Source organism: Anolis sagrei, chromosome 6, assembly GCF_037176765.1.
Source record: "Anolis sagrei isolate rAnoSag1 chromosome 6, rAnoSag1.mat, whole genome shotgun sequence".
Taxonomy (NCBI): Eukaryota; Metazoa; Chordata; class Lepidosauria; order Squamata; family Dactyloidae; genus Anolis; species Anolis sagrei.
Window position 1 is genome coordinate 129,988,974 of NC_090026.1, and position 25,778 is coordinate 130,014,751.

The window sequence follows — 25,778 nt, forward strand, 5'->3', positions numbered from 1 at the left end:
TGAGAGAAGCCTCCCACAAGGACGGTCAAACATCAAAACATCCGGGCAATGTCCCTGCCAGTCAACAATCAAAACATCCGGGCAATGTCCCTTGGGCAACATCCTTGCAGATGGACAATTCTCTCACACCAGAAGCGACTTGCAGTTTCGATCCTGACACGGGAAAATAAAATAAAAATCGTATCAGAAGTAAACAAAGGGTACAGACATTTATTTATTTATGACATTTATATGCCGCCCTTCTCACCTTGAAGGAGACTCAGAGTGGCTTGCAAGTGATATGTAAATACAATATATTATGTTATTATCATAGCACAATATTAGTATTATGTATTACAATATTGTACTATACCATTATGCTGTAATATTCTTAGTAATATTCCATGTAATATAAAATATCATTATAATATTTATTTATTTATGTATTTAAAAGTTTATATACCGATCTTCTCACCTCTCTTGAGGGACTCAGGCCGGTTTCCAACCGTAAAATACATACAATCAGTAAACATCATACTTCATATTTGTTGCATCCCAGTTCAAGAAACGAGACCATAAGATTAAATCCACCACACTGGACTGTAGGAAAAGGAATCCTTGTTTATTGATGAAAAAATGGTTACAGAAGAAAGGAAAATGCAAAGTCAAAAAGCCACAGAACAACACAGCAGTCAGTAGAATCTCTGAACTTGAGCAAAATTTCAAAAGCCACAAAACAAGAACCAGGAATCTGTTAGCCTTTTACTAACCATGAACTTGATAGCTATAAGCCTCTGGGATTACTGGCCATGGAAGACAGGAATTCTGCCAAGGCACAGCCACAGTCCCAAACGTTGCTTGATCTAAAGAGGCACGCAGCAGGAGGCCTCTTAAACCAAAGAAGCTATTCTTTGAAACGCCCCTTGACTTTGAAGCCTGGGCCTGTCTCTCCTCTAAACGATGTGACCTTCGTAGAAATTGGGAAACATTTCTGTCTCTAACTATCTGTTCTCTTCAGTCCTCATTAAAAACCCCAGGTGGAGAGATATCACGGCTAACTTCCAAAACATTCTCCTCCAGCTGTTGAGTTTCATTTTTATCCCCGCTGACCTCTGCATCAACAACAGATTCCACACTGTCAGGGTCAGGGAGAGCTTGCTCAGTTGGAAAAACTATCAGAGAATCTGGTTCACACAGATCAGGATCAGGCTGAACCGCAACAATATTGCAATAAAACATTAATACAGCAATTACATTCAATAAATACAATGGTCAGTCATCCCACTAAATTTGATGTTCATCATCCTCCATCAAATCTCCGGGTGTTGGCTCACTCATCGAATGCCTGTCTCCATAGCCACGTCTTCACCTGCTTCCTGAATGTCAGGATAGAAGGGGCGGTTCTGATCTCCTGTGGGAGAGAGTTCCAGAGTCGGGGGGCCACCACCGAGAAGGCCCTGTCCCTTGTCCCCACCAGACGCGCTTGCGAAGCCAGTGGGACCGAGAGCAGGGCCTCTCCAGAAGATCTTAATAAACTTGATGGTTCATAGGGGAGAATACGTTCAGAGAGGTAAACAGTATTATTAGTATTATATTGTATCACATTATAATATTATCAATATTATATGTATACACAATATATTATATTATATTATATTATATTATATTATATTATATTATATTATATTACAGTGTTTCTCAACCTGGGGGTCGGGACCCCTTGAGGGGTCGCGAGGAGGCGTCAGAGGGGTCGCCAAAGACCATCAGGAAACACAGTATTTTCTGTTGGTCACAGGGGTTCTGTGTGCCAAGTTTGGCCCAATTCTATCGTTGGTGGAGTTCAGAATACTCTTTGATTGTAGGTGAACTATAAATCCCAGCAACTACAACTCCCAAAGGTCAAGGTCTATTTTTCCCTAAACTCCACCAGTGTTCACATTTGGGCATATTGAGTATTCGTGCCAAGTTTGGTTCAGATCTATCATTGTTTGAATCCACAGTGATCTCTGGATGTAGGTGAACTACAACTCCCAAAATTCAATGCCCACCCAACCCTTCCAGTATTTTCTGTTGGTCACGGGAGTTCTGTGTGTCAGGTTTGGTTCAACTCCATCATTGGTGGAGTTCAGGATGCTCTTTGATTGTAGGTGAACTATAAATCCCAGCAACTACAACTCCCAAATGACAAAATCAATCACCCCCCCAACTCCACCAGTATTCAGATTTGGGCGTATCGGGTATTTGTGCCCAGTTTGGTCCAGTGAATGAAAATATACCCTGCATATCAGATATTTACATTATGATTCATAACAATAGGAAAACTACAGTTATGAAGTAGCAACGAAAGTAATTTTATGGTTGGGGGTCACCACAATATGAGGAACTGTATTAAGGGGTCGCGGCATTCGGAAGGTTGAGAACCACTGTTATATTATTATATTATATTATATTATATTATATTTATTATATTTATTATATTATATTATATTGGAAATCCCAGTAACTACAACTCCCAAATGTCAAGGTCTATTTCCTCCAAACTCCACCAAGGTTCACATTTGGGAATATGGAGTATTCGTGCCAAGTTTGGTCCAGATCCATCATTGTTTGAGTCCACAGTGCTCTCTGGATGTCGGTGAACTACAACTCCCAAACACAAGGTCAGTGCCCACCAAATCCTTCTAGTGTTGTCTGATGGTCATGGGAGTCCTGTGTGCCAAGTTTGCTTCAATTCCATCATTGGTGGAGTTCAGAATGCTCTTTGATTGTAGGTGAACTATAAAGTTTGTAGCAAAAAGTGACACTGTCTCAGCCACAATTTTTGGAGTCTTTCATTATTCTGAATTTTGGACAACCTGTAAGAGAAATATTTATATATTCAAATAATACATAAATTAAAAAGTATATAAATTAAAAAACATATAAATTTTTAATTATGTTTTTTATATTTTCATATAAATACATAATTTAATTGTTTTATTGTGAATATTTTTAATTGTTTTGGAAGCTGCCTTTGGGTCTCATTCTGGCAAAAGACAGCCTATATAGGTAATAGAATAAATAAATAAAATAGATAAAATACTAAAAAAAAATACAGTATTATATAAAGCAAAGTTGCCATCAAAATATGCAAATTTATCAATGATTTAAAAAAATCCCAAAGTTTGGAAAAGTCAAGATTTGGACGCTGCTGTTCTTAATCAGGCCGGTAGGTGGTGCTGCTGCCTTAGGAAAAGAAGGCGAAAACCCAGGCGGGCGGGCTCCTCCCACTTCGAATGAAACCACTCGCTAGGAATCGCCTATGCGCATGCGCGCAGGTCATTTTGTGGTTCTCCGCCTGAACCGGGGAGCAGGGTCTACGCGGGCGGCAAAAATTCCTTCTCTTCTTTCAGGTTATACAGCCTCTAAGTTTCCCAAAGCAACTAAACTTGCAACGTTGTATTGTATGGAAGGAATCAATTATTGCAGCAAACAGTACTTTCTGCACTGCATAACTAAAGCAGTTTCATCTCACTTTAGCAGTCCTGGGATTTGTAGTTTCTTGGTGGGTGGGATGTGGAACTATCTAAATTGCAACCTCCAAAGACAGGTCATGTTTTACATTGTTTTGGGATTGTTTTGGGAACTATCTCCCCCAAAGACATGTTCAGGAAGTGCATCTACACTGTAGAATTAATGCGGTTTGATACCACTTGGATACTGTGGAGCCCTGGGAGTTGTAGTTTTGCAAGGCCTGCTTCTCCTCAAACTATAAATGCCATTGCATTGCACTGTTGCAAAGTGAGAATTGTACTTTTACACTGTCATTGGAATAGACTATATATAATAATAATAGTTATATATATATAATTATAATTATATGGGACTTGTAGTTTTGCAAGGTCTGCTTCTCCTCAAACTACAAATGCCATTGCATTGCACTGTTGCAAAGTGAGAATTGTACTTTTACACTGTCATTGGAATAGACTATATATATAATAATAGTTATATATATTAATTATAATTATATGGGATTTGTAGTTTTGCAAGGCCTGCTTCTCCTCAAACTATACATGCCATTGCATTGTACCGTTGCAAAGTGAGAATTGTACTTTTACACTGTCATTGGAATAGACTATATATAATAATAATAGTTATATATATTTATAATTATAATTATATGGGACTTGTAGTTTTGCAAGGTTTGCTTCTCCTCAAACTATAAATGCCATTGCATTGCACTGTTGCAAAATGAGAATTATTATATATATATATAGTATTATTATATCATATATAATATATTATATATATTATATAATATAATATATAATAAAATATAAATTACATATATTGTCATATATATATATAATTTTTATTATTTTGATATAATCTATTACTATTTGTATTCTGCCTTCTTCCCTTCAACGAGACACAAAGTAGCTTGCAACGCTACTAATTTAAAAAATGTTTTAAACTGCAACATAGATACAAAACATTAGATATAGAATTGTTAAATAGTTTCAAATCAGCTGAAAACTATAAATAACAGTTTTGTAAAACTCTTCCCATCAGCTTGCAAAGGGTGCAGAAGTGGGTCTGGTCACATGACCTGAGAACTCAAGCCATATAACTCGCCAATTGCTGCCTTTTCCAAACTGGACTTTCACCCCAAACTGGGAAACGCTGGGAAATAAAGGAAGAAGTGCTGCTGCCAATTAAAAGGTAGGCTCCCATTACGATTTTTGTGTCTCGTTTTCCTTAATGCACAAAAAGGGGCCACTGCTTTTTGCACTGTTTGGGTGCCAAATCCGTGCCAATTTCCTTTCACTGGCACTTTGTGCAAAATAACTAGACCGTGAGAATTGCTAAGTGTGTCTCTCATATCTAGGCGGATACCTTCCTCCTAGATAATAGTGAACCTATTAGTTTCAATGGGACGAATGGAACCGTTAATGGGTGAGTATCCTTTATGCAAAATGCTTGGAACCACGAGTATTTTGCATGTTTGCATATACACGTTTGCATATATGTGTATCATGACATACAGGTTAATTATCCCTTATACAAAATGCTTGGGGCCAGAGCCATTAAGAGAGGTGGGTAGCAAACAAAAATTATTATTATTATTATTATTATTATAGAATCATAGAATCAAAGAGTTGGAAGAGACCCCATGGGCCATCCAGTCCAACCCATTTCTGCCAAGAAGCAGGAATATTGCATTCAAATCACCCCTGACAGATGGCCATCCAGCCTCTGCTTAAAAGCTTCCAAAGAAGGAGCCTCCACCACACTCCGGGGCAGAGAGTTCCACTGCTGAACGGCTCTCACAGCCAGGAAGTTCTTCCTAATGTTCAGATGGAATCTCCTCTCTTGTAGTTTGAAGCCATTGTTCCACGTCCTAGTCTCCAGGAAAGCAGAAAACAAGCTTGCTACCTCCTCCTCCCTGTGGCTTCCTCTCACATATTTATACATGGCTATACATGGATTATTATTATTATTATTATTATTACCATCATCATTATTGCAATCATCACCACCATCATGGATTTAAGATTATTATTTTGGAATTTGGAATACCTGTATTTGCATCTACCCAACATAATGAGAGGCCCATAATGGGGTTTCAATTAGTATTTTTTTTAAAATTGGCAAACTCTGAAAATGATTTGGCTCCTAAAAGTAACCTAATCTCTTTAATTTTGGGGCCATAAAGGAAATGATTGACAACTGGGAAATAGAGGGAGAAAACGTGGAGGCCGTGACAGACTTTGTATTTCTAGGCGCAAAGATGACTGCAGACGCAGACTGTGGCCAGGAAATCAGAAGACGCTTCCTTCTTGGGAGGAGAGCAATGTCCAGTCTTGATAAAATAGTAAAGAGTAGAGACATCAGACTGGCAACAAAGATCCATTGCCTAGTCAAAGCCATGGTGTTCCCTGTAGTCACCTACGGATGTGAGAGCTGGACCTTAGGGAAGGCTGAGCGAAGGAAGAGAGAGGCTTTTGAGCTGTGGTGTTGGAGGAAAGTGCTGAGAGTGCCTTGGACTGCGAGAAGATCCAACCAGTCCATCCTCCAGGAAAGAAAGCCCGGCTGCTCATTGGAGGGAAGGAGACTAGAGACAAAGTTGAAGTCCTTTGGCCACATCATGAGGAGACAGCAAAGCCTGGAGAAGGGAAAGTGGAAGGCAAAAGGAAGAGGGGCCGACCAAGGGCAAGATGGATGGATGGCATCCTTGAAGCGACTGGACTGACCTTGAAGGAGCTGGGGGTGGTGACGGCCAACAGGGAGCTCTGGCGTGGGCTGGTCCATGAGGTCACGAAGAGTCGGAGACAACTGAACGAATGAACAACAACAACAAAGGAAATGCACAACTAAAGCACAGTATCACAAAGTTAGGCTAGTGCAGTGGTTCTTCACCTGTGGGTCCCTCCCCAGGTGTTTTGATCTACAACTCCCAGAAATCTCTGCCAGTTTACCAGCTATTAGGATTTCTGGGAGTTGAAGGCCAAAACATCTGGGGACCCATGGGTTGAGAACCACGGAGCTAGTGTTTTATTACTATTACTAGCTGTACCCGCCACTTGTTGCTGTGGCCAACCTTCCTTCCCTCTTTGTCTCCTTTCTTTCTTTCCCTCCTTCCTTCCTTCCATCCATCCTTCCCTCTTTTCTTTGCTTTTTTCCTTCCTTTCTTCCTTCCCTACCTCTTTCTTTCCTTCCTTTCTTCCTTCACTATTTGCTTCCATACTTCCTTCTCTCTTTCCTTCTTTGTTTCTCTTCTACTTTCCTTGGTATCCATGGCAGTTCAAGTGGTATCAAACTGGATTAATTCCACTGTGCGCATGCAAACTCTGTCTCTCTCTTTCTGCAGATCATGTGGAGAGGAAAACGGATAGAGGAGCTGCCGAGCCCAGCGTTTGTGGTGGACCTCGATGTGGCCAAGAGGAACGCCCAACGAATGAGAGAGCGATGCCGGGAATTGGGGGTCACCTTGCGCCCGCACATGAAGACCCACAAAACCCTGTGAATTGTCGTATTTACATATCAATGTCTAGTCAGTAGTTTGTGGTATGGTCTAGTAGAGGGTATATAGCAGGCATGGGCCAACTTGGGCTCTCCCTCCAGGTGTTTTGGACTTCAACTCCCACAATTCCTAACAGCCGGTAGGCTGTTAGGAATTGTGGGAGTTGAAGTCCAAAACACCTGGAGGGAGGGCTCAAGTTGGCCCATGCCTGCCATACAATGTAGGTATTCCTACCAGCTGTTAGGAATTGTGGGAATTGAAATCCAAAACATGTGGAGGGAGGGCCCAAGTTGGCCCATGCTTATGTTATGAGTATGTCGTCCACGTACTGAAGGAATTCTGGGAGTTGAAGTCCAAAATACTTGGAGGGACGGCTGGAGTTTGCAACTACCTGTGATAGCAGCTGACCTTGGACGACCTTATCTATTGACCTTTTCCCCTTTGCATCCCAGGGAAGGTGCTCAGCTCATGACGGACGGCATGCATCGCCGGATCGTGGTATCCACTTTGGCCGAAGCCCGGTTCTTTGCCGACGAGGGTGGCTTCGAAGACATCCTCTTCGCGTACCCGCTGCCTTTTGACAAGGTGGAAGAGTGTGCCACATTGGCGGAGCACATAGAGGCCTTCCATGTGCTGGTAGACAGTGCGGAGGCTCTGGCGCAACTGAAGCGAAGGCCATTGAGGACGGGGAAAGACAAGCGCTGGAAAGTGTGGCTCAAGATCGACTGCGAGAATCACAGAGGTATCTATGGAGCGCATTCGACAGTGATGAAAATCGTTTGTGAAAATTTTGTTACTAGATTTTCGTTTCTAAATTTCGTTATAGTCATTGCACAAGGGAAAGCTTCAGGGGGTCCTTTCTATTGGCATGGAACACACTAGCTGTACCCGCCACACGTTGCTGTGGCCAACCTTCCCTTCCTTTTTCTCTCTCGTTCCTTTCTCTCCTTCCTTCTTTCCCTCTTTTTTACCCCTTCTTCTTTCTTCCTTCTCTACCTGTTTCTTTTCTCACTTCCTTTGCTCTTTGGTTCCATCCTTCCTTGTCTCCTTCCTTCTTTCCTTCCTTCCTTCCTTCCTTCCTTTCCTTCCTCCCACTTTCTCTCTTGTTCCTTCTCTCCTTCCTTCCTTCTCTACCTTTCTTTCTTTCCTTCTCTCCTTCCTTCTCTACCCTTCTTTCTTTCTTTCCTTCTCTCCTTCCTCCCCTCTTTCCCTTTCTCTCCCTCCTTCTCTCCTTCCTTCCTTCTCTACTTTTCTTTCTTTCCTTCTCTCCTTCCCTCCTTCTTTCCCTCTTTCTCTCCCTCCTTCTCTCCTTCCTTCCTTCTCTACCCTTCTTTCTTTCTTTCCTTCTCTCCTTCCCTCCTTCTCTACCCTTCCTTCTTTCTTTCCTTCTCTCATTCCCTCCTTCTTTCCCTCCTTCTTTCCCTCCTTCTCTCCCTCCTTCTTTCCCTCCTTCTCTCCCTCCTTCTCTCCTTCCTTCCTTCTCTACTTTTCTTTCTTTCCTCTCTGCTTCCCTCCTCCTTTCCCTCTTTCTCTCCCTCCTTCTCTCCTTCCTTCCTTCTCTACCCTTCTTTCTCTCCTTCCCTCCTTCTTTCCCTTCTTCTTTCCCTCTTTCTTTCTCTCCCTCCTTCTCTCCTTCCTTCCTTCTCTACCCTTCTTTCTCTCCTTCCCTCCTTCTTTCCCTTCTTCTTTCCCCCTTTCTTTCTCTCCCTCCTTCTCTCCTTCTTTCTTTCTCTCTCCTTCTTTCTTTCCTTCTTTCCCTCCTTCCCTCCTTCTCTCTTTCCTTCCTTCCTTCCCCATTTCTGTGTATGTGTTTTCTGTGTGTATATGCCTATATGTGTGTATATATGTGTGTTTGTGTATATATTTGGGTTTGCGCATGTGTTGTAATGTATTTGGGGGGGGGGATTGGCTTTTAAAGTCCCTTCCGCTGTGTTTTTCAGTGTTTTTTATGAGTGATGGTCACTCGTTGGCCTGAGAGGTGTGTTGTGTCCAAATTTGGTGTCAATTCATCCAGTGGTTTTTGCGTTATGTTAATCCCACAAAAAACATTACATTTTTATTTTTATATATAGATTGTGTGCCATAAGCTTCAGCATGTCTTCCTCCGTCCTTTGCAGCCGGTTTGAAGCACGACAACCCGGCTGCGGTCGAATTGGCCAAGTCCATTGCAGAAGGGACATCAACAGAGCTGGCCGGAGTCTATGCCCATTGCGGAAACTCCTACGGCTGCAACGGGGTCCCCGACATCCAGTCGATCGCTCGGACCACCACTCAGCTGACCCTCCAATTCATGGAGAAGTGAGTATATATGGGATATCTGTCTTACTTGCTATATGGGTCTTGTATCTACACTGTAGAATTGATGCAGTTTGATACCACTTTATCTGTCATTACAGAATTGTGGGAGTTGTAGTTTAGCAAGGACTGTTGGCAAACTACAACTCCTATAGCATTGAACTATGGCAGTTCAAGTGGTGTCAAACTGCATCAATTCAACACTGTAGCTGCACCCTTAGAGAACTTGTTAGCAAACTACAACTCCCATAGCAGTTCAAGCGGCGTCAAACTGCATCAATTCAACAGTATAGCTGCACCCTTAGAGAACTTGTTAGCATGTATATTCATGTATGTTATCCCTTAGCCCTTGGTGGCGCAGTGGGTTAAACTGCTGAGCTGCTGAGCTTGTTGACCGAAGGGTCGCAGGTTCAAATCCAGGGAGCGAGATGAGCTCCCGCTGCTAGCCCCAGCTTCTGCCAACCTAGCAGTTCGAAAACATGCAAATGAGAGTAGATCTATAGGTACCACTCCGGCAGGAAGGTAACGGCGCTCCATGCAGTCATGCCGACCACATGACCTTGGAGGTGTCTATGGACAACGCTGGTTCTTCAGCTTGGAGATGGAGATAAGCAACCACACCTTGGAGTCGGACATGACTGGACTTAACTACTGGACTGGTAGTTAAAAAACATAAATATTACTCATATTATCAGTATTATTAATAATAATATTGGATAGCCCTTGTGGCTTGCTCCAACTCTATGAATCTATTATTATTATTATCATCACCATCATCATCATTATGCGTCCCCTGGGCAACATCCTTGCAGACGGCCAATTCTCTCACACCAGAAGCGACTTGCAGTTTCTCAAGTCGCTCCAGACACGACTATATATATATATATATATATATCCCTTAAAACAAGACTCAAAAAAGTTTGCAACACCAAAAACAATACAATTTACCCAATCTACAATGCATAAACATTAAGATAGAATCGGGGAGGGAGTGGTTAAAAAACAAATAGTTAAAATCACCTAAAACTATTAAAATAAATAAAACATTATACAGTGGAAATACATGTATTTATGTATGTAAATATATAGAGATATTACTTTACTTACTTACTTGGGCGATTCCTCGTGGCCCAAGGGTGATGACCCTCCATGTGTAGGGTTTTGGTGGTGGGTCCGTAGGTGACTGCGGAGCCATATTCCCACATCTTGTGTGACCATGGAGCAGAACAGACAACTCCACATCTGTATGCTTGTCCACCATGCACTGCCTCATGTACAGAGGAAGAACTGTTGGAGGCTACAGACAATGCCGTTGCTGTTGCCCATTTTTGGTCAAAAGATATTTAGCTGCCTTTTATTTATCATGTCATAGAATCATAGAAGATTGCTCCAGGAACTGTAGGGCCATTATATGCTAATCAAGGTGGTCAGTTGAAACATTCATATCTAGCTACGGCAGACAAGAGTCCTTTGCCCCACTCTGGTCATTCCACAGATATATAAACCCATTTTCCTGGTTCCAACAGACCTCCCACACAGGGAGGAGGGAGCAAGCTTGTTTTCTGCTTCCCTGGAGACTAGAACGCGGAACAATGGCTTCAAACTACAAGAGAGGAGATTCCATCTGAACATGAGGAGGAACTTCCTGATTGTGAGAACCGTTCAGCAGTGGAACTCTCTGCCCCGGAGTGTGGTGGAGGCTCCTTCTTTGGAGGCTTTTAAGCAGAGGCTGGATGGCCATCTGTCAGGGGTGATTTGAATGCAATATTCCTGCTTCTTGGCAGAATGGGATTGGACTGGATGGCTCATGAGGTCTCTTCCAACTCTTTGATTCTATGATTCTATGATTCACTCCTTTAAGGATGCTTCCCATAGATGCAGGCGAAACGTGAGGAGAGAATGCCTCTAGACCATGGCCATGTAGCCCGAAAAAACCTACAACAACCCAATTTATGCAATACTTTTGATACAAAATAAAATTATAATTATCATTTTATTTCTTGCTTGCCTCTCCACACAACATTTTTAAAATCATATATACACATACCTGTATAAATATGTATTCTCAATACCTGTTTCATAATACCTTTGGACTCTGGATGCCTGGCTCGAGAGCAGTACGTGTGAAAAAGATCTTGGAGTCCTCGTGGACAACAAGTTAAACATGAGCCAACAATGCGATGTGGCGGCAAAAAATGCCAATGGGATTTTGGCCTGCATCAAGAGGAGCCTAGTGTCTAGATCTAGATCTATTCTGCTTTGGTTAGACCACATCTGGAATACTGTGTCCAATTCTGGGCACCACAATTCAAGAGAGATATTGACAAGCTGGAATGTGTCCAGAGGAGGGCGACTAAAATGATCAAGGGTCTGGAGAACAAGCCCTATGAGGAGCGGCTTAGGGAACTGGGCATGTTTAGCCTGAAGAAGAGAAGGCTGAGAGGAGATATGACAGCCATGGATAAATATGTGAGAGGAAGCCACAGGGAGGAGGAGGGAGCAAGCTTGTTTTCTGCTTCCTTGGAGACTAGGACGCAATGGAACAATGGCTTCAAACTACAAGAGAGGAGATTCCATCTGAACATGAGGAAGAACTTCCTGACTGTGAGAGCCGTTCAGCAGTGGAACTCTCTGCCCTGGAGTGTGGTGGAGGCTTCTTCTTTAGAAGCTTTTAAGCAGAGGCTGGATGGCCATCTGTCAGGGGTGATTTGAATGCAATATTCCTGCTTCTTGGCAGAATGGGGTTGGACTGGATGGCCCAGGAGGTCTCTTCCAACTCTTTGATTCTATGATTCTATGATTCTATGATTGAAGCGATGGTCCTCCAACATCAACTCCGCTGGACAGGCCACGTTGTCCGGATGCCTGACCACCGTCTCCCAAAGCAGTTGCTCTACTCCGAACTCAAGAACGGAAAACGGAATGTTGGTGGGCAGGAAAAGAGATTGAAAGATGGGCTGAAAGCCAACCTTAAAAACTCTGGCATAGACATTGAGAACTGGGAAGCCCTGGCCCTTGAGCGCTCCAGCTGGAGGTCAGCTGTGACCAGCAGTGCTGCAGAATTCGAGGAGGCATGAGTGGAGGGTGAAAGAGAGAAACGTGCCAGGAGGAAGGCGTGTCAAGCCAACCCCGACCGGGACCGCCTTCCACCTGGAAACCGATGCCCTCACTGCGGAAGAAGATGCAGAGCAAGAATAGGGCTCCACAGCCACCTATGGACCCACAAGGAAACCCATGATGGAAGACCATCTTACTCGTCCAACGAGGGATCGCCTAAGTAAGTAAGTAAGTAAGCATGTGTGTGTGTGGCAGCCACTAGGAGGCAGCCGCAATTCAGCCTTGATGCTCCCAAAGTGTGTGTTTTGTGCAAGCGTGTGCTGTCCCTTTTCCCTTGCATCTGCTGGGAAAGAGGAGGCTTTGGGGCAAATTCTCTGCAGATGTTTCTCGGGATGTCAAATGAGTTTCAGGCAGGAAGTGGCCCTGAGTTTGGGCCTAAAAGGATGGGTCTCAAAGAGGAAGAAGGGGCTCCACTCCTTCCCAGGGCTTTAATCATCCATATGCAAAGCAGATGAGGCTCCGACAAACATGGGGCCTTGATTTCTTTGAGTTACTTTGCAATCTGAGCCCTTTCCTTTGATGTGTGCTCCAGATGGAAGAATCATAGAATCATAGAATCAAAGAGTTGGAAGAGACCTCATGGGCCATCCAGTCCAACCCCATTCTGCCAAGAAGCAGGAATATTGCATTCAAATCACCCCTGACAAATGGCCAGCCAGCCTCTGCTTAAAAGCTTCCAAAGAAGGAGCCTCCACCACACTCCGGGGCAGAGGGTTCCACTGCTGAACGGCTCTCACAGTCAGGAAGTTCTTCCTCATGTTCAGATGGAATCTCCTCTCTTGTAGTTTGAAGCCATTGTTCCCTTGCATCCTAGTCTCCAGGGAAGCAGAAAACAAGCTTGTTCCCTCCTCCCTGTGGCTTCTTCTCACATATTTATACATGGCTATCATATCTCCTCTCAGCCTTCTCTTCTTCAGGCTAAACATGCCCAGCTCTTTAAGCCGCTCCCCATAGGGCTTGTTCTCCAGACCCGTGATCATTTGAGTCGCCCTCCTCTGGACACATTCCAGCTTGTCAATATCTCTCTTCAATTGTGGAGCCCAGAACTGGACACAATATTCCAGATGTGGTCTAACCAAAGCAGAATAGAGCATGGGTAGCATTACTTCCTTAGATCTAGACACTATGCTCCTATTGATGCAGGCCAAAATCCCATTGGCTTTTTTTGCCGCCACATCACATTGTTGGCTCATGTTTAACTTGTTGTCCACGAGGACTCCAAGATCTTTTTCACACGTGTTAAAATGTTAAAGACCTTTGGAAATGGATAGATCCAACCCGCCAAAAAGCATCATGTAGAACCAAATTCCTATACTAAGGCTGCATCTACACTGTAGTATTAGGTATACATTACTATATATTAATATTTTATTATATAAAATAACAATCTATATGACACATTATATATATATATATATACACACACACACACTAGTATATCATGTATTAATATTAATATACAATAATATTAATATATTATGTATAATAATCTATATAATATATTATATAGATTATATTATAAATTGATTATAAAAATGCATTATTTATATTATATTAATATCAATGTATTATGTTAATATATATTGATGTAATATATTTTATATAATTATCTATATAATATCTGTATAATTCTATATAATATTATATATAATATATTCTATTATTGTTGTTTTTTATTATTACTACTACTATTATTGTATCATATATTTTACAGTTCCATCCCATTCTTGAACAACCAATCAATTGATCCTTTATCAGTTTATCGTATTATATATAATAATCTATTATATATATATATATATATATATATATATATATTCTATTATTATTATTACTACTGCTACTATTATCATATATTTTACAGTTCCATCCCATTCTTGACCAACCAATCAATTGATCCTTTATCAGTTTATCGTATTATATATAATAATGTCTAATATATATATATATATATATTCTATTATTATTACTACTACTATTATTATTATTGTCATATATTTTACAGTTCCATCCCATTCTTGACCAACCAATCAATTGATCCTTTATCAGTTTATCATATTATATATCATAATTTATAATATATATAATATTATAATATATATTATATATAATATTATACATATACTATATTCTATTATTAGTATTACTACTACTATTATTATCCTATATTTTACAATTCCATCCCATTCCTGACCAACCAATCAATTGATCCTTTATTATTATTATTATTATTATTATTATTTTACTACTACTATTATCATATATTTTACTATTATTATGATATATTTTACAGTTCCATCCCATTCTTGACCAACCAATCAATTGATCCTTTATCAGTATGTGTGTGTGTGTGTGTGTATATATATATATATATATATATATATATATATATATATATAAAATTGCTACTACTCTTATTATGATATATTTTACAGTTCCATCCCATTCTTGACCAACCAATCAATTGATCCTTTATCAGTATGTGTGTGTGTGTGTGTGTGTGTGTATATACATATACATATATATATATATATATATAATTGCTACTACTCTTATTATCATATATTTTACAGTTCCATCCCATTCTTGACCAACCAATCAATTGATCCTTTATCAGTGTGTGTGTGTGTGTGTGTATGTATGTATGTATGTGTGTAATTATTGTTGCTACTGCTATTATTATCATATATTTTACAGTTCCATCCCATTCTTGACCAACCAATCAATTGATCCTTTATCAGTATGTGTGTATGTATGTATGTATGTATGTATGTATAATTGCTACTACTATTATTATCATATATTTTACAGTTCCATCCCATTCTTGACCAACCAATCAATTGATCCTTTATCGGTTTGTTTTCCAAAGCACAAAGACCTTGCAATGTAGCAACAAATCCTGCCATATCTCCGTCCCTTTTCCCATTCCCAAAAAGACCCCTTTCTCCGCGTTGCTTCTAACTGGCGGGTCCACATTTCAAGAAGGCCATAAAATAAAATAAGCCGGCTACCTTTTATGACCGGGCTTCCTGGTGGGAGGGCAGAAGTGTGATGTGGCCAGGCTTCCTTCAGGTGAGGAGCCCCTCCTTTGCCTTTGAAGCCCCTCTTCAAAGCCAGGCCAGGCTTTCTCCACCCAAATTCCCCCTTTCACCCCCCAAATTCCCCTTTTATTTGCAGGCTTTGCATGCGGACACAAAGGTCTGCATCTCCCGTTCACACCCAGGAGAGAAGGGGTCTCTTTTAAAAGGGTCTGGACGGCAAATAAGGGGAAGGAAGGAAGGAAGGAAGGAAGGAAGGAAGGAAGGAAGGAAGGAAGGAAGGAAGGAAGGAAGGAGCTTTATTAATGAAGGGTTAGATGAAGGGCTAGAAGGCACGATCATCAAGTTTGCAGACGACACCAAATTGGGAAGGATAGCCAATACTCCAGAGGACAGGAGCAGAATTCAAAACCATCTTGACAGATTAGAGAGATGAATGGCCAAAACTAACAAAATGAAGTTCAACAGGGACAAATGCAAGATACTCCACTTTGGCAGAAAAAATGAAATGCAAAGATACAGAATGGGGGACAATGCCTGGCTCGAGAGCAGTACGTGTGAAAAAGATCTTGGCGTCCTCGTGGATAACAAGTTAAACATGAGCCAGCAATGTGATGTGGCGGCAAAAAAAGCCAATGGGATTTTGGCCTGCATCAAGAGGAGCATAGTGTCTAGATCTAAGGAAGTAATGCTCCCCATGCTCTATTCCGCTTTGATTAGACCACATCTGGAATATTGTGTCCAATTCTGGGCACCAGAATTCAAGAGAGATATTGACAAGCTGGAATGTGTCCAGAGGAGGGCGACTAAAATGATCAAGGGTCTGGAGAACAAGCCCTATGAGGAGCGGCTTAAGGAGCTGGGCATGTTTAGCCTGAAGAAGAGAAGGCTGAGAGGGGATATGATAGCCATGTATAAATATGTGAGAGGAAGCCACAGGGAGGAGGGAGCAAGCTTGTTTTCTGCCTCCTTGGAGACTAGGACGCAATGGAACAATGGCTTCAAACTACAAGAGAGGAGATTCCATCTGAACATTAGGGAGAACTTCCTGACTGTGAGAGCCGTTCAGCAGTGGAACTCTCTGCCCCGGAGTGTGGTGGAGGCTCCTTCTTTGGAAGCTTTTAAGCAGAGGCTGGATGGCCATCTGTCAGGGGTGATTTGAATGCAATATTCCTGCTTCTTGGCAGAATGGGGTTGGACTGGATGGCCCATGAGGTCTCTTCCAACTCTTTGATTCTATGATTCTATGAGAGGAAGGAGGAGCGCAAAGGTCTGCATCCCCGGTTCACACCCAGATTAGGATGAGCCATAAATGCCATTCCCAGATAATGGCTCTGAGATTCGGAAGAGACCCCAAGGGCCATTCATTCCAACGCCCGGAGTTAGATGGATGAATGGATACATAGGAGGGTTGAATGAAAAGTAATGCCTCCACCTTTGTTACTTGGGTTTGGATGGGAATATTTTAATCTATTGTCGAAGGCTTTCATGGCTGGAATCACTAGGTTCTTGTGGGTTTTTTCGGGCTATAGAGCCATGTTCTAGAGGCATTTCTCCTGACGTTTCGCCTGCATCTATGGCAAGCATCCTCAGAGGTAGTGAGGTCTGTTGGAATTAGGACAATGGGTTTATATATCTGTGGAATGACCAGGGTGGGACAAAGAACTCTTGTCGGGATGGAGCTAGAAGGTCAGAGAAGTCAGCCATAGCAGAGCACCTGATGAACTTCCTGACTGTGAGAGCCGTTCAGCAGTGGAACTCTCTGCCCCGGAGTGTGGTGGAGGCTCCTTCTTTGGAAGCTTTTAAGCAGAGGCTGGATGGCCATTTGTCAGAAGTGATTTGAATGCAATATTCCTGCTTCTTGGCAGGGGGTTGGACTGGATGGCCCATGAGGTCTCTTCCAACTCTTTGATTCTATGATTCTATGATTCTATGAACCAGCCTGGACACAGCATATTATTTGAGAACACAGAAGTGCTGGACCACTCTCACAACCACCATGTCAGACGACACAGAGAAGCCATTGAAATCCACAAGCACGTGGACAATTTCAACAGAAAGGAAGAGACCATGAAAATGAACAAAATCTGGCTACCAGTATTAAAGAACTCTAAAATTACAACAGCAAAACAACAGAGAGGAAACAACCAGGCACAGATTAACACCGCCCAGCAAGAGATTTTCCCAGGCTCAGGCAGGCCTTCAAATGCTAATGAAGGTGATCAGCTGAAACATTCACACCTAGCTCCAGCAGGGAAGAGCTCTTTGCCCCACCCCAGCCATTCCACAGATATATGAACCCATTTTTCCTACTTCCAACAGACCTCACAACCTCTGAGGATGCTTGCCATAGATGCAGGCGAAACGTCAGGAGAGAATGCCTCTAGAACATGGCCCTATAGCCCGAAAATACCCACAAGAACCTAATATTTTAATAAATCAAACATAGAAATAATCGGGTTGGTGTAGGTTTTTCCGGGTTATATGGCCATGTTCTAGAGCAGTGGTTCTCAACCTTTCTAACACCAGGACCCCTAAATATGGTTCCTCATGTTGTGGTGACCCCCAAATATGTTGTGGTGACCCCCAACCTCGCCTGCCTTGTGCTCTTGGTTGATGAGAGCGCGAGGCAAGCGAGGCAGGCTTTGCGTGAGGACCCCTCACCTGCCCCGTGCCCTTGCTGGATGACTAGAGTGCGAGGCAGGTGAGGCGGGCTTTGCACGAGGCCAGGCCTCATGCGAAGGAGCCCTCACCTGGCCCATGCCCTTGGGGCAGGACCAATGGAGGTGGCCTCGTGACCCCTCCAAAATGGCCAGGCGACCCCCCTGGGGGTCGCAACCCCCTGGTTGAGAACCACTGTTCTAGAGGCATTTTCTCCTGACGTTTCGCCTGCATCTATGGCAAGCATCCTCAGAGGTAGTGAGGTCTGTTGGAACTAGAAAAATGGGTTTATATATCTGGGGAATGACCAGGGTGGGACAAAAGACTCTTGTCTGCTGGAGCTAGGTGTGAATGTTTCAACTGATCACCTTGATTAGCATTTGATGGCTTGGCAGTGCCTGGGGGAATCTTTTGTTGAGAGGTGATTAGACTACAAAGAGAAGCCATTTAAATCCACAAGCGTGTGGACAGTTTCAACAGAAAGGAGGAAACCATGGAAATGAACAAAATCTGGCTACCAGTATTAAAAAACTCTAAAATTACAACAGCAGAACAACAGAGAGTAAACAATCAGGCACATCTAATCACCTCTTAACAAAAGATTCACCCAGGCACTGCCAAGCCATCAAATGCTAATTAAGGTGGTCAGTTGAAACATTCACACCTAGCTCCAGCAGACAAGAGTCCTTTGTCTCACCCTGATCATTCCACAGATATATAAACCCATTTTCCTACTTCCAACAGACCTCACTAATTCTGGGGTCTCAGTGGACTACAACTCCCAGCATCCTTTCGCATTGAGTCAGGGAAGTTACAGTGGGGCCAAACTGCATTCATTCTGCTCCGCTGGGAGGAAAGATTCCCAAACACACCCCTCAGCATAGGTTTCCTCTCTGGGTCTGGAGAACATCAGCCGAACCCAGGATCAGGGAGAGAGAGACAAGCCCGTCCATAAATAACTTTTTCCAATGGCTTTGCAAGAAACACCACATCTGTTTTATGTTATTAGGCTTCCGAAAATATCCCTTAAAGCTATTTATCGGTGGGGAGTTTTTCCTCTTCCTATAACACTCACTTACAAGGGGTAAACGAGCAGGACTACCTTGAGTTTGATGGGACGGAGCATTGTTTCGCCCCAAGAAAGAATTACTCCATTGCGCCTTATGCAACGTATACACAACCAGAAAGAGAATTAAAATTTATAATTGATTAATTATTATTTTTATAATGAATGAGTTATAATTTTCATAATCAATGAATTATAATTTTTATAAGATAGAAGTTTGATTAGTAGGTAGGTAGGTAGGTGGATAGATAGATGTTTGAATAGATAGATAAGTGGATGTTTGGATGGATGGATGGATGGATGGATGGATAGATAGATAGATAGATAGATAGATAGATGTTTGAATAGATAGATAGGTGGATGTTTGGATGGATGGATGGATGATTAGATAGATAGATAGATAGATAGATAGATAGATAGATAGATAGATCGATCAATCGATAGATAGATAGATAGATAGATAGATAGATAGATAGATAGATGTTTGAATAGATAGATAGGTGGATGTTTGGATGGATGGATGGATGATTAGATAGATAGATAGATAGATCGATAGATAGATAGATAGATAGATAGATAGATAGATAGATAGACAGACAGACAGACAGATAGATAGATAGATGTTTGAATAGATAGATAGGTGGATGTTTGGATGGATGGATGGATGATTAGATAGATAGATAGATAGATAGATAGATAGATAGATAGATAGATCGATAGATAGATGTTTGAATAGATAGGTGGATGTTTGGATGGATGGATGGATGATTAGATAGATAGATAGATAGATAGATAGATAGATAGATAGATGGATAGATAGATGGCATAGAGAGATGACAAGCAGACACATGAGATAGATAGATAGATAGATAGATAGATAGATAGATAGATAGATAGATAGATGTTTGATTGAATAGATAGATAGGTGGATGTTTGGATGTTTGGATGGATGGATGGATGGATGGATGGATAGATAGATAGATAGATAGATAGATAGATAGATAGATAGATAGATAGATAGATAGATGTTTGAATAGATAGATAGGTGGATGTTTGGATGGATGGATGGATGATTAGATAGATAGATAGATAGATAGATAGATAGATAGATAGATAGATGTTTGATTGAATAGATAGATAGGTGGATGTTTGGATGGATGGATGGATGGATGGATGGATAGATAGATAGATAGATAGATAGATAGATAGATAGATAGATGTTTGAATAGATAGATGGATAGATAGATGGCATAGAGAGATGACAAGCAGACCTATGAGATAGATAGATAGATAGATAGATAGAAGTTTGATTAGTAGGTAGGTAGATAAATGGATGAATGGATGGATGGGTGTTTGAATAGATGGATGGATGGATGGATGGATGGATGGATAGATAGATAGATATAAAAATTATAATTTTTATAATTAATTAATTATAATTTTTATAATTACATTATTATTATTATTGTGTTTATTTATGTTTGATAGGACAGAGCATTGCTTTGCTCCAATAAATTATATTATTATTATTATTATTATTATTATTATTGCATTTATTTATGTTTGATAGACAAGAGCATTGTTTTGCTCCAATAAAGAATTACTCGATTGCTCCTTATACAATGTATACACAACCAGAAAGATAATTAAAATTTATAATTAATTAATTGTGATTTTTATAAATTCATTATAACTTTTATAATTAGTGAATTATTTTTTTACAATTAATTAGTTATAATTTTTATAATTATATTATTATTATTATTATTGCGTTTATTTATGTTTGCTAGGACAGAGCATTGTTTTGCTCCAAGAAAGAATTACTCCATTGCTCCTTATGCAACGTATACACAACCAGAAAGATAATTAAAATTTATAATTAATGAATTATAATTTCTACAATTACCTTATTATTATTATGTTTATTTATGTTTTAGGTCAGAACACTGCTTTGCTCCAAGAAAAAAATACTCTATTGCTCCTTATGCAACAAATACACAACCAGAAAGATAATTAAAATTTATAATTAATTAGTTATAATTTTTATAATTACATTACTATTATTATTATTATTATTATTATTATTGTGTTTATTTATGTTTGATAGGACAGAACACTGATTTGCTCCAAGAAAAAAAAATACTTGATTGCTCCTTATACAATGTATATACAACCAGAAAGATAATTAAAATTTATAATTATAATTCTTATAATTAAATTATTATTATTATTACGTTTATTTATGTTTGATAGGATAGAGCACTCTAAGAAAGAATTACTCGATTGCTCCTTATGCAACATATACACAACCAGAAAGATAATTAAAATTTATAATTAATTAGTTATAATTTTTATAATTATATTATTATTATTGCATTTATTTATGTTTGATAGGACAGAGCATTGCTTCGCTCCAAGAAAGAATTACTCGATTGCTCCTTATACAATGTATACACAACCAGAAAGATAATTAAAATTTAATAATTAATTAACTATAATTTAATAACTAATTAATTATAATTAATAATAAAATAATTTTAATTTAGTAATTAATTAATTATAATTTTTAATTAATTATAATTTTATAATTAATTATAATTTTACATTATTATAATTATTATTATTGCATTTATTTATGTTTGATAGACAAGAGCACTGTTTTGCTCCAAGAAAGAATTACTCGATTGCTCCTTATACAACATATACACAACCGGAAAGATAATTAAAATTTATAATTAATTATAAAATTATAAATAATTTTTTTATAATTAATTAATTATATTTTAGTTAACTATAAAATTATAATTAATTAATTTTAATTTTAATTATTTTTTGTAATTAATTAATTATATTTTTATAATTAATTACAATTTTTAATTAATTGATTATAAAATTATAATTAATTGCCTATCATTTTATAGTTAATTAATTATAATTTTTTATTGTTATTATTGTGTTTATTTATATCTCTCCATGTGGAGACTCAAAGCGGCTCATAGTAAAAAAGCATTGCAATGCATATATATATATATATGCAAATATCAAAATAGTATTAAACCTCATTAATATTCAAAACAATTCAGGCTAAAGCCGTAAAAGCATAATTATAATTAAAGGATAATTAAATTTCATGCATTAAACGAGTTTATGCATGGAACTAAAGTTTGTTTACGTTGGGCCGTCATAAGGCAGTGGCATCACAGTCTCAGCCACAGAATGTAAACAATTTGGAGTCATTAGGAATTCCAAAGAAGGGACTCTCAACCTGTAATAATTGTAGTCATTACAGCAATAATAATAGTATTTATGCCATTGAATGCCTCCCAGTGAGGCTTGACCAAAGCAGATTAGAATAGGACTATGAGTTCAATCAATTGAGACACTTTATTTCTATTGATTCAGACTAGAATCGCATTGGCCTTTTTTGCTGCTGCATCACACTCTTGGCTCATGTTCATCTTGTGTTGTTGTTATATCATTATTATATTATTATTATTATTTTCCGAAAAGGCTGAAGGAGGCCGGCGTGGCATGTGACGTGAGCAGCATCGGCTCTACTCCTTCCTGCAGCCACCCCGTACCCGAAATGGCCAAACTCACCGAAGTTCACCCTGGAAACTATATCTTCTATGGTAAGGACCCCACTCAACCCATAAACACAGACCCTATATCTGCAGTTTTGTTTACATTTCGTCCTTTGCATGCTGAACTTGCAAAGAGTCCTCTCTATTGACTCCCAAAGAAGTTTAAGCATACAGCTCCTTTAAAGTTCGGACTAGAACCCGCAGCGGATACATCACTTCTATGGGCGACAAAGGCTGTGGGTGCATCTAGAGTGCAGTTAATGCAGTTTGACACCACTTTTAACAGCCATAATTCCATGTTATGAAATTCCCGGGAAGTTGTAGTTTTCCAAGGGGTGCGTCTACGCTGCATGCAGTTTGACAGCTATTGAATTCCTGGGAGTTGTAGTTTTACAAGGGGTGCGTCTACACTGTAGGATGAATGCAGTGGTTCGGTGCTATGAAATTGTGGGAGTTGCAGATTATGAAACAACGAGCCAACCTTGGCACAGAAGGCTGAAAACCTTGGCGAAACTACAACTCCCAGAATCCCTACAGCACTGATCTATGTAGTGAATAATTGCATTCAGTGCCATGGAATTGTGGGAGTTGCAACTTATGAAACAACCAGCCCTCCTTGGCACAGAAGGCTGAAGACCTTGGGAAATTACAACTCCCAGAATCCCCTAGCACTGAGCCACGTCTGTCAAAGTAGTGAATAATTGCATTCAATGCTATGAAATTGTGGGAGTTGCAGCTCATGAAACCAGCCCTCCTTGGCACAGAAGACTAAAGGCCTTGGGAAACTACAACTCCCAGGCACCATAGTACTGATCCATGGCTGTTAAAGTGGTGAATAATTGCATTCAGTGCTATGGAATTGTGGGAATTGCAACTTATGAAACAACCAGCCCTCCTTGGCACAGAAAGCTAAAGGCCTTGGGAAACTACATCTCCCAGGATGCCCTAGCACTGATCTATGGCTGGCAAAGTGGTGAATAATTGCATTCAGTGCTATGAAATTGTGGGAGTTGCAGCTTATGAAACAACTAGCCCTCCTTCGCATAGAAGGCTAAAGGCCTTGGGAAACTACAACTCCCAAGATCACCATAGCACTGATCCACGGCTGTCAAAGTGGTGAATAATTGCATTCAATGCTATGAAATTGTGGGACTTGCAGCTTATGAAACAACTAACTCTCCTTGGCACAGAAGGCTAAAGGCCTTGGGAAACTACAGTTCCCAAGATCACCATAGCACTGATCCATGACTGTTAAAGTGGTGAATAATTGCATTCAGTGCTATTGAATTGTGGGAGTTCCAGCTTATGAAAGGCTCTCCTTGGCACAGAAGGCCGAAGACCTTGGGGAACTACATCTCCCAGGATCCCATAGCACTGAGCCACGGCTGTCAATGAGTGATGTCAGATTGCATTCATTCTATGGTGTAGGTGCACCCAGAGAAAGCTAAAAGACCTTGGGAAACTACAAATCCCAGGATCCCATAGCACTGAGACATGGCTGTCAAAATAGTGTCAGATTGCATTCATTTCATAGTGTAGGTGCACCCAGAGAAAGCTAAAAGACCTTGGAGAACTACATATCCCAGCATTCCATAGCGATGATCCATGGCTGTCAAAGTGGTGTCATTCATTTCACAGTGTAGACGAATTCACAGACTCCATCGACTATGGAGGCAGCACATCCGCTGCAGGTTCTAGTCCGAACTTTAAAGGTCCCAAGTCTCGTTTGGGAGGAATCTTTTAAAGTTCAGACTGAAAACCGGAGCGGATTTCCTTCCTGTTGGAACTCAGATGGACCTCTCTGTCTCCCTTCCAGATGTTCAGCAGATGATGATTGGGTCTTGCCGACTGGAGGACATTGCCGTCCGGGTCTTGACCAGGGTCATCGGCCATTACCCAGACCGCAACCAGCTGCTAGTGGACTGCGGCTGGACCGGCCTGAGCCTCCACAGCCTGGGCCAGCTGCCCACTGGATACGCCATCGTGGACGGCCACCCGGAGCTCAAGTGAGTGAACCATATTCCAATTGGGAGAAATGCACTTACTGCGGAGCCAAGAGTGTGATGCTGCAGCTCAAAAGGCCAATACGATTCTAAGCTCCATCTTATAGGAATCTATACTGCAGCTTGAGCTCCTTCAACATCTCGTATGTTTGCTTCTCCATGTTGTCCTGAATCTGCTGTAACATGTCCCTCTTAAACCAAATCATGTTCCTTTCCTTTGCAGGTTGGTGGGCATGACCCAGGAGCATGGGAGGGTCGAAGCCATGGACGGGAAGCTGGATTTCGCCCAATTTCCCCGAGGAAGCCTCCTCCGCCTCATCCCTTATCACGTGAGTGGAACTCTTATCATATTGTTGAAGGCTTTCATGTCCAGAATCGCTGCCATGTTCTAGCAGCATTCTCTCCTGATGTTTCACCTGCATCTGTGGCTGGCATCCTTAGAAGTTCTGTTGGTCGTGAGGCAAGTGGATTGTATATATCCCCGTGGAATAATGTCCAGGGTGGGAGAAAGAAAGAAAGTCCTTGTCTGTTTAAAGCAAGTGTAAATGTTGCAATTACAAAGCTTGAGTAGCATTGAGTAGCCATGCAGTTTGCAAAGTCAATCAGTGAGGGTACCTGCATAGAGATGGTCTGGCTGCTGTTGCCTGGAGACATCAATGACTTAGATGAAGGGCTAGAAGGCAGGATCATCAAGTTTGCAGATGACACCAAATTGGGAGGGAGAGCCAATACTCCAGAGGACAGGAGCAGGATTCAAAACGATCTTGACAGATTAGAGAAATGAGGGGCCAAAACTAACAAAATGAAGTTCAACAGGGACAAATGCAAGATACTCCACTTAGGCAGGGAAAAAGAATTGCAAAGATACAGAATGGGGAAGCCTGGCTTGAGAGCAGTACGTGTGAAAGAGATCTTGGAGTCCTCGTGGACAACAAATTAAACATGAGCCAACAATGTGATGTGGCGGCAAAAAAAGCCAATGGGATTTTGGCCTGCATCAATAGGAGCATAGAGTCTAGATCTAAGGAAGTA

General features: G+C 40.8%; 1 protein-coding gene across 1 annotated transcript in view; it reads left to right on the forward strand.

The window, feature by feature from the left end:
* The first annotated feature begins 3,302 nt into the window (after window positions 1-3,302).
* Window positions 3,303-25,778, forward strand: part of LOC132779045 (tumor necrosis factor receptor superfamily member 16-like) — a 70,306-nt gene continuing 47,830 nt past the window's right edge. The window contains exons 1-8 of the mRNA XM_067470409.1: window positions 3,303-3,371; window positions 4,531-4,680; window positions 6,830-6,981; window positions 7,435-7,724; window positions 9,100-9,280; window positions 22,670-22,791; window positions 24,560-24,749; window positions 24,970-25,075. Of these exons, the coding sequence (XP_067326510.1) occupies window positions 6,833-6,981; window positions 7,435-7,724; window positions 9,100-9,280; window positions 22,670-22,791; window positions 24,560-24,749; window positions 24,970-25,075 (1,038 nt within the window). The 5' untranslated portion in view covers window positions 3,303-3,371; window positions 4,531-4,680; window positions 6,830-6,832. The remainder of the gene's footprint in view (window positions 3,372-4,530; window positions 4,681-6,829; window positions 6,982-7,434; window positions 7,725-9,099; window positions 9,281-22,669; window positions 22,792-24,559; window positions 24,750-24,969; window positions 25,076-25,778) is intronic.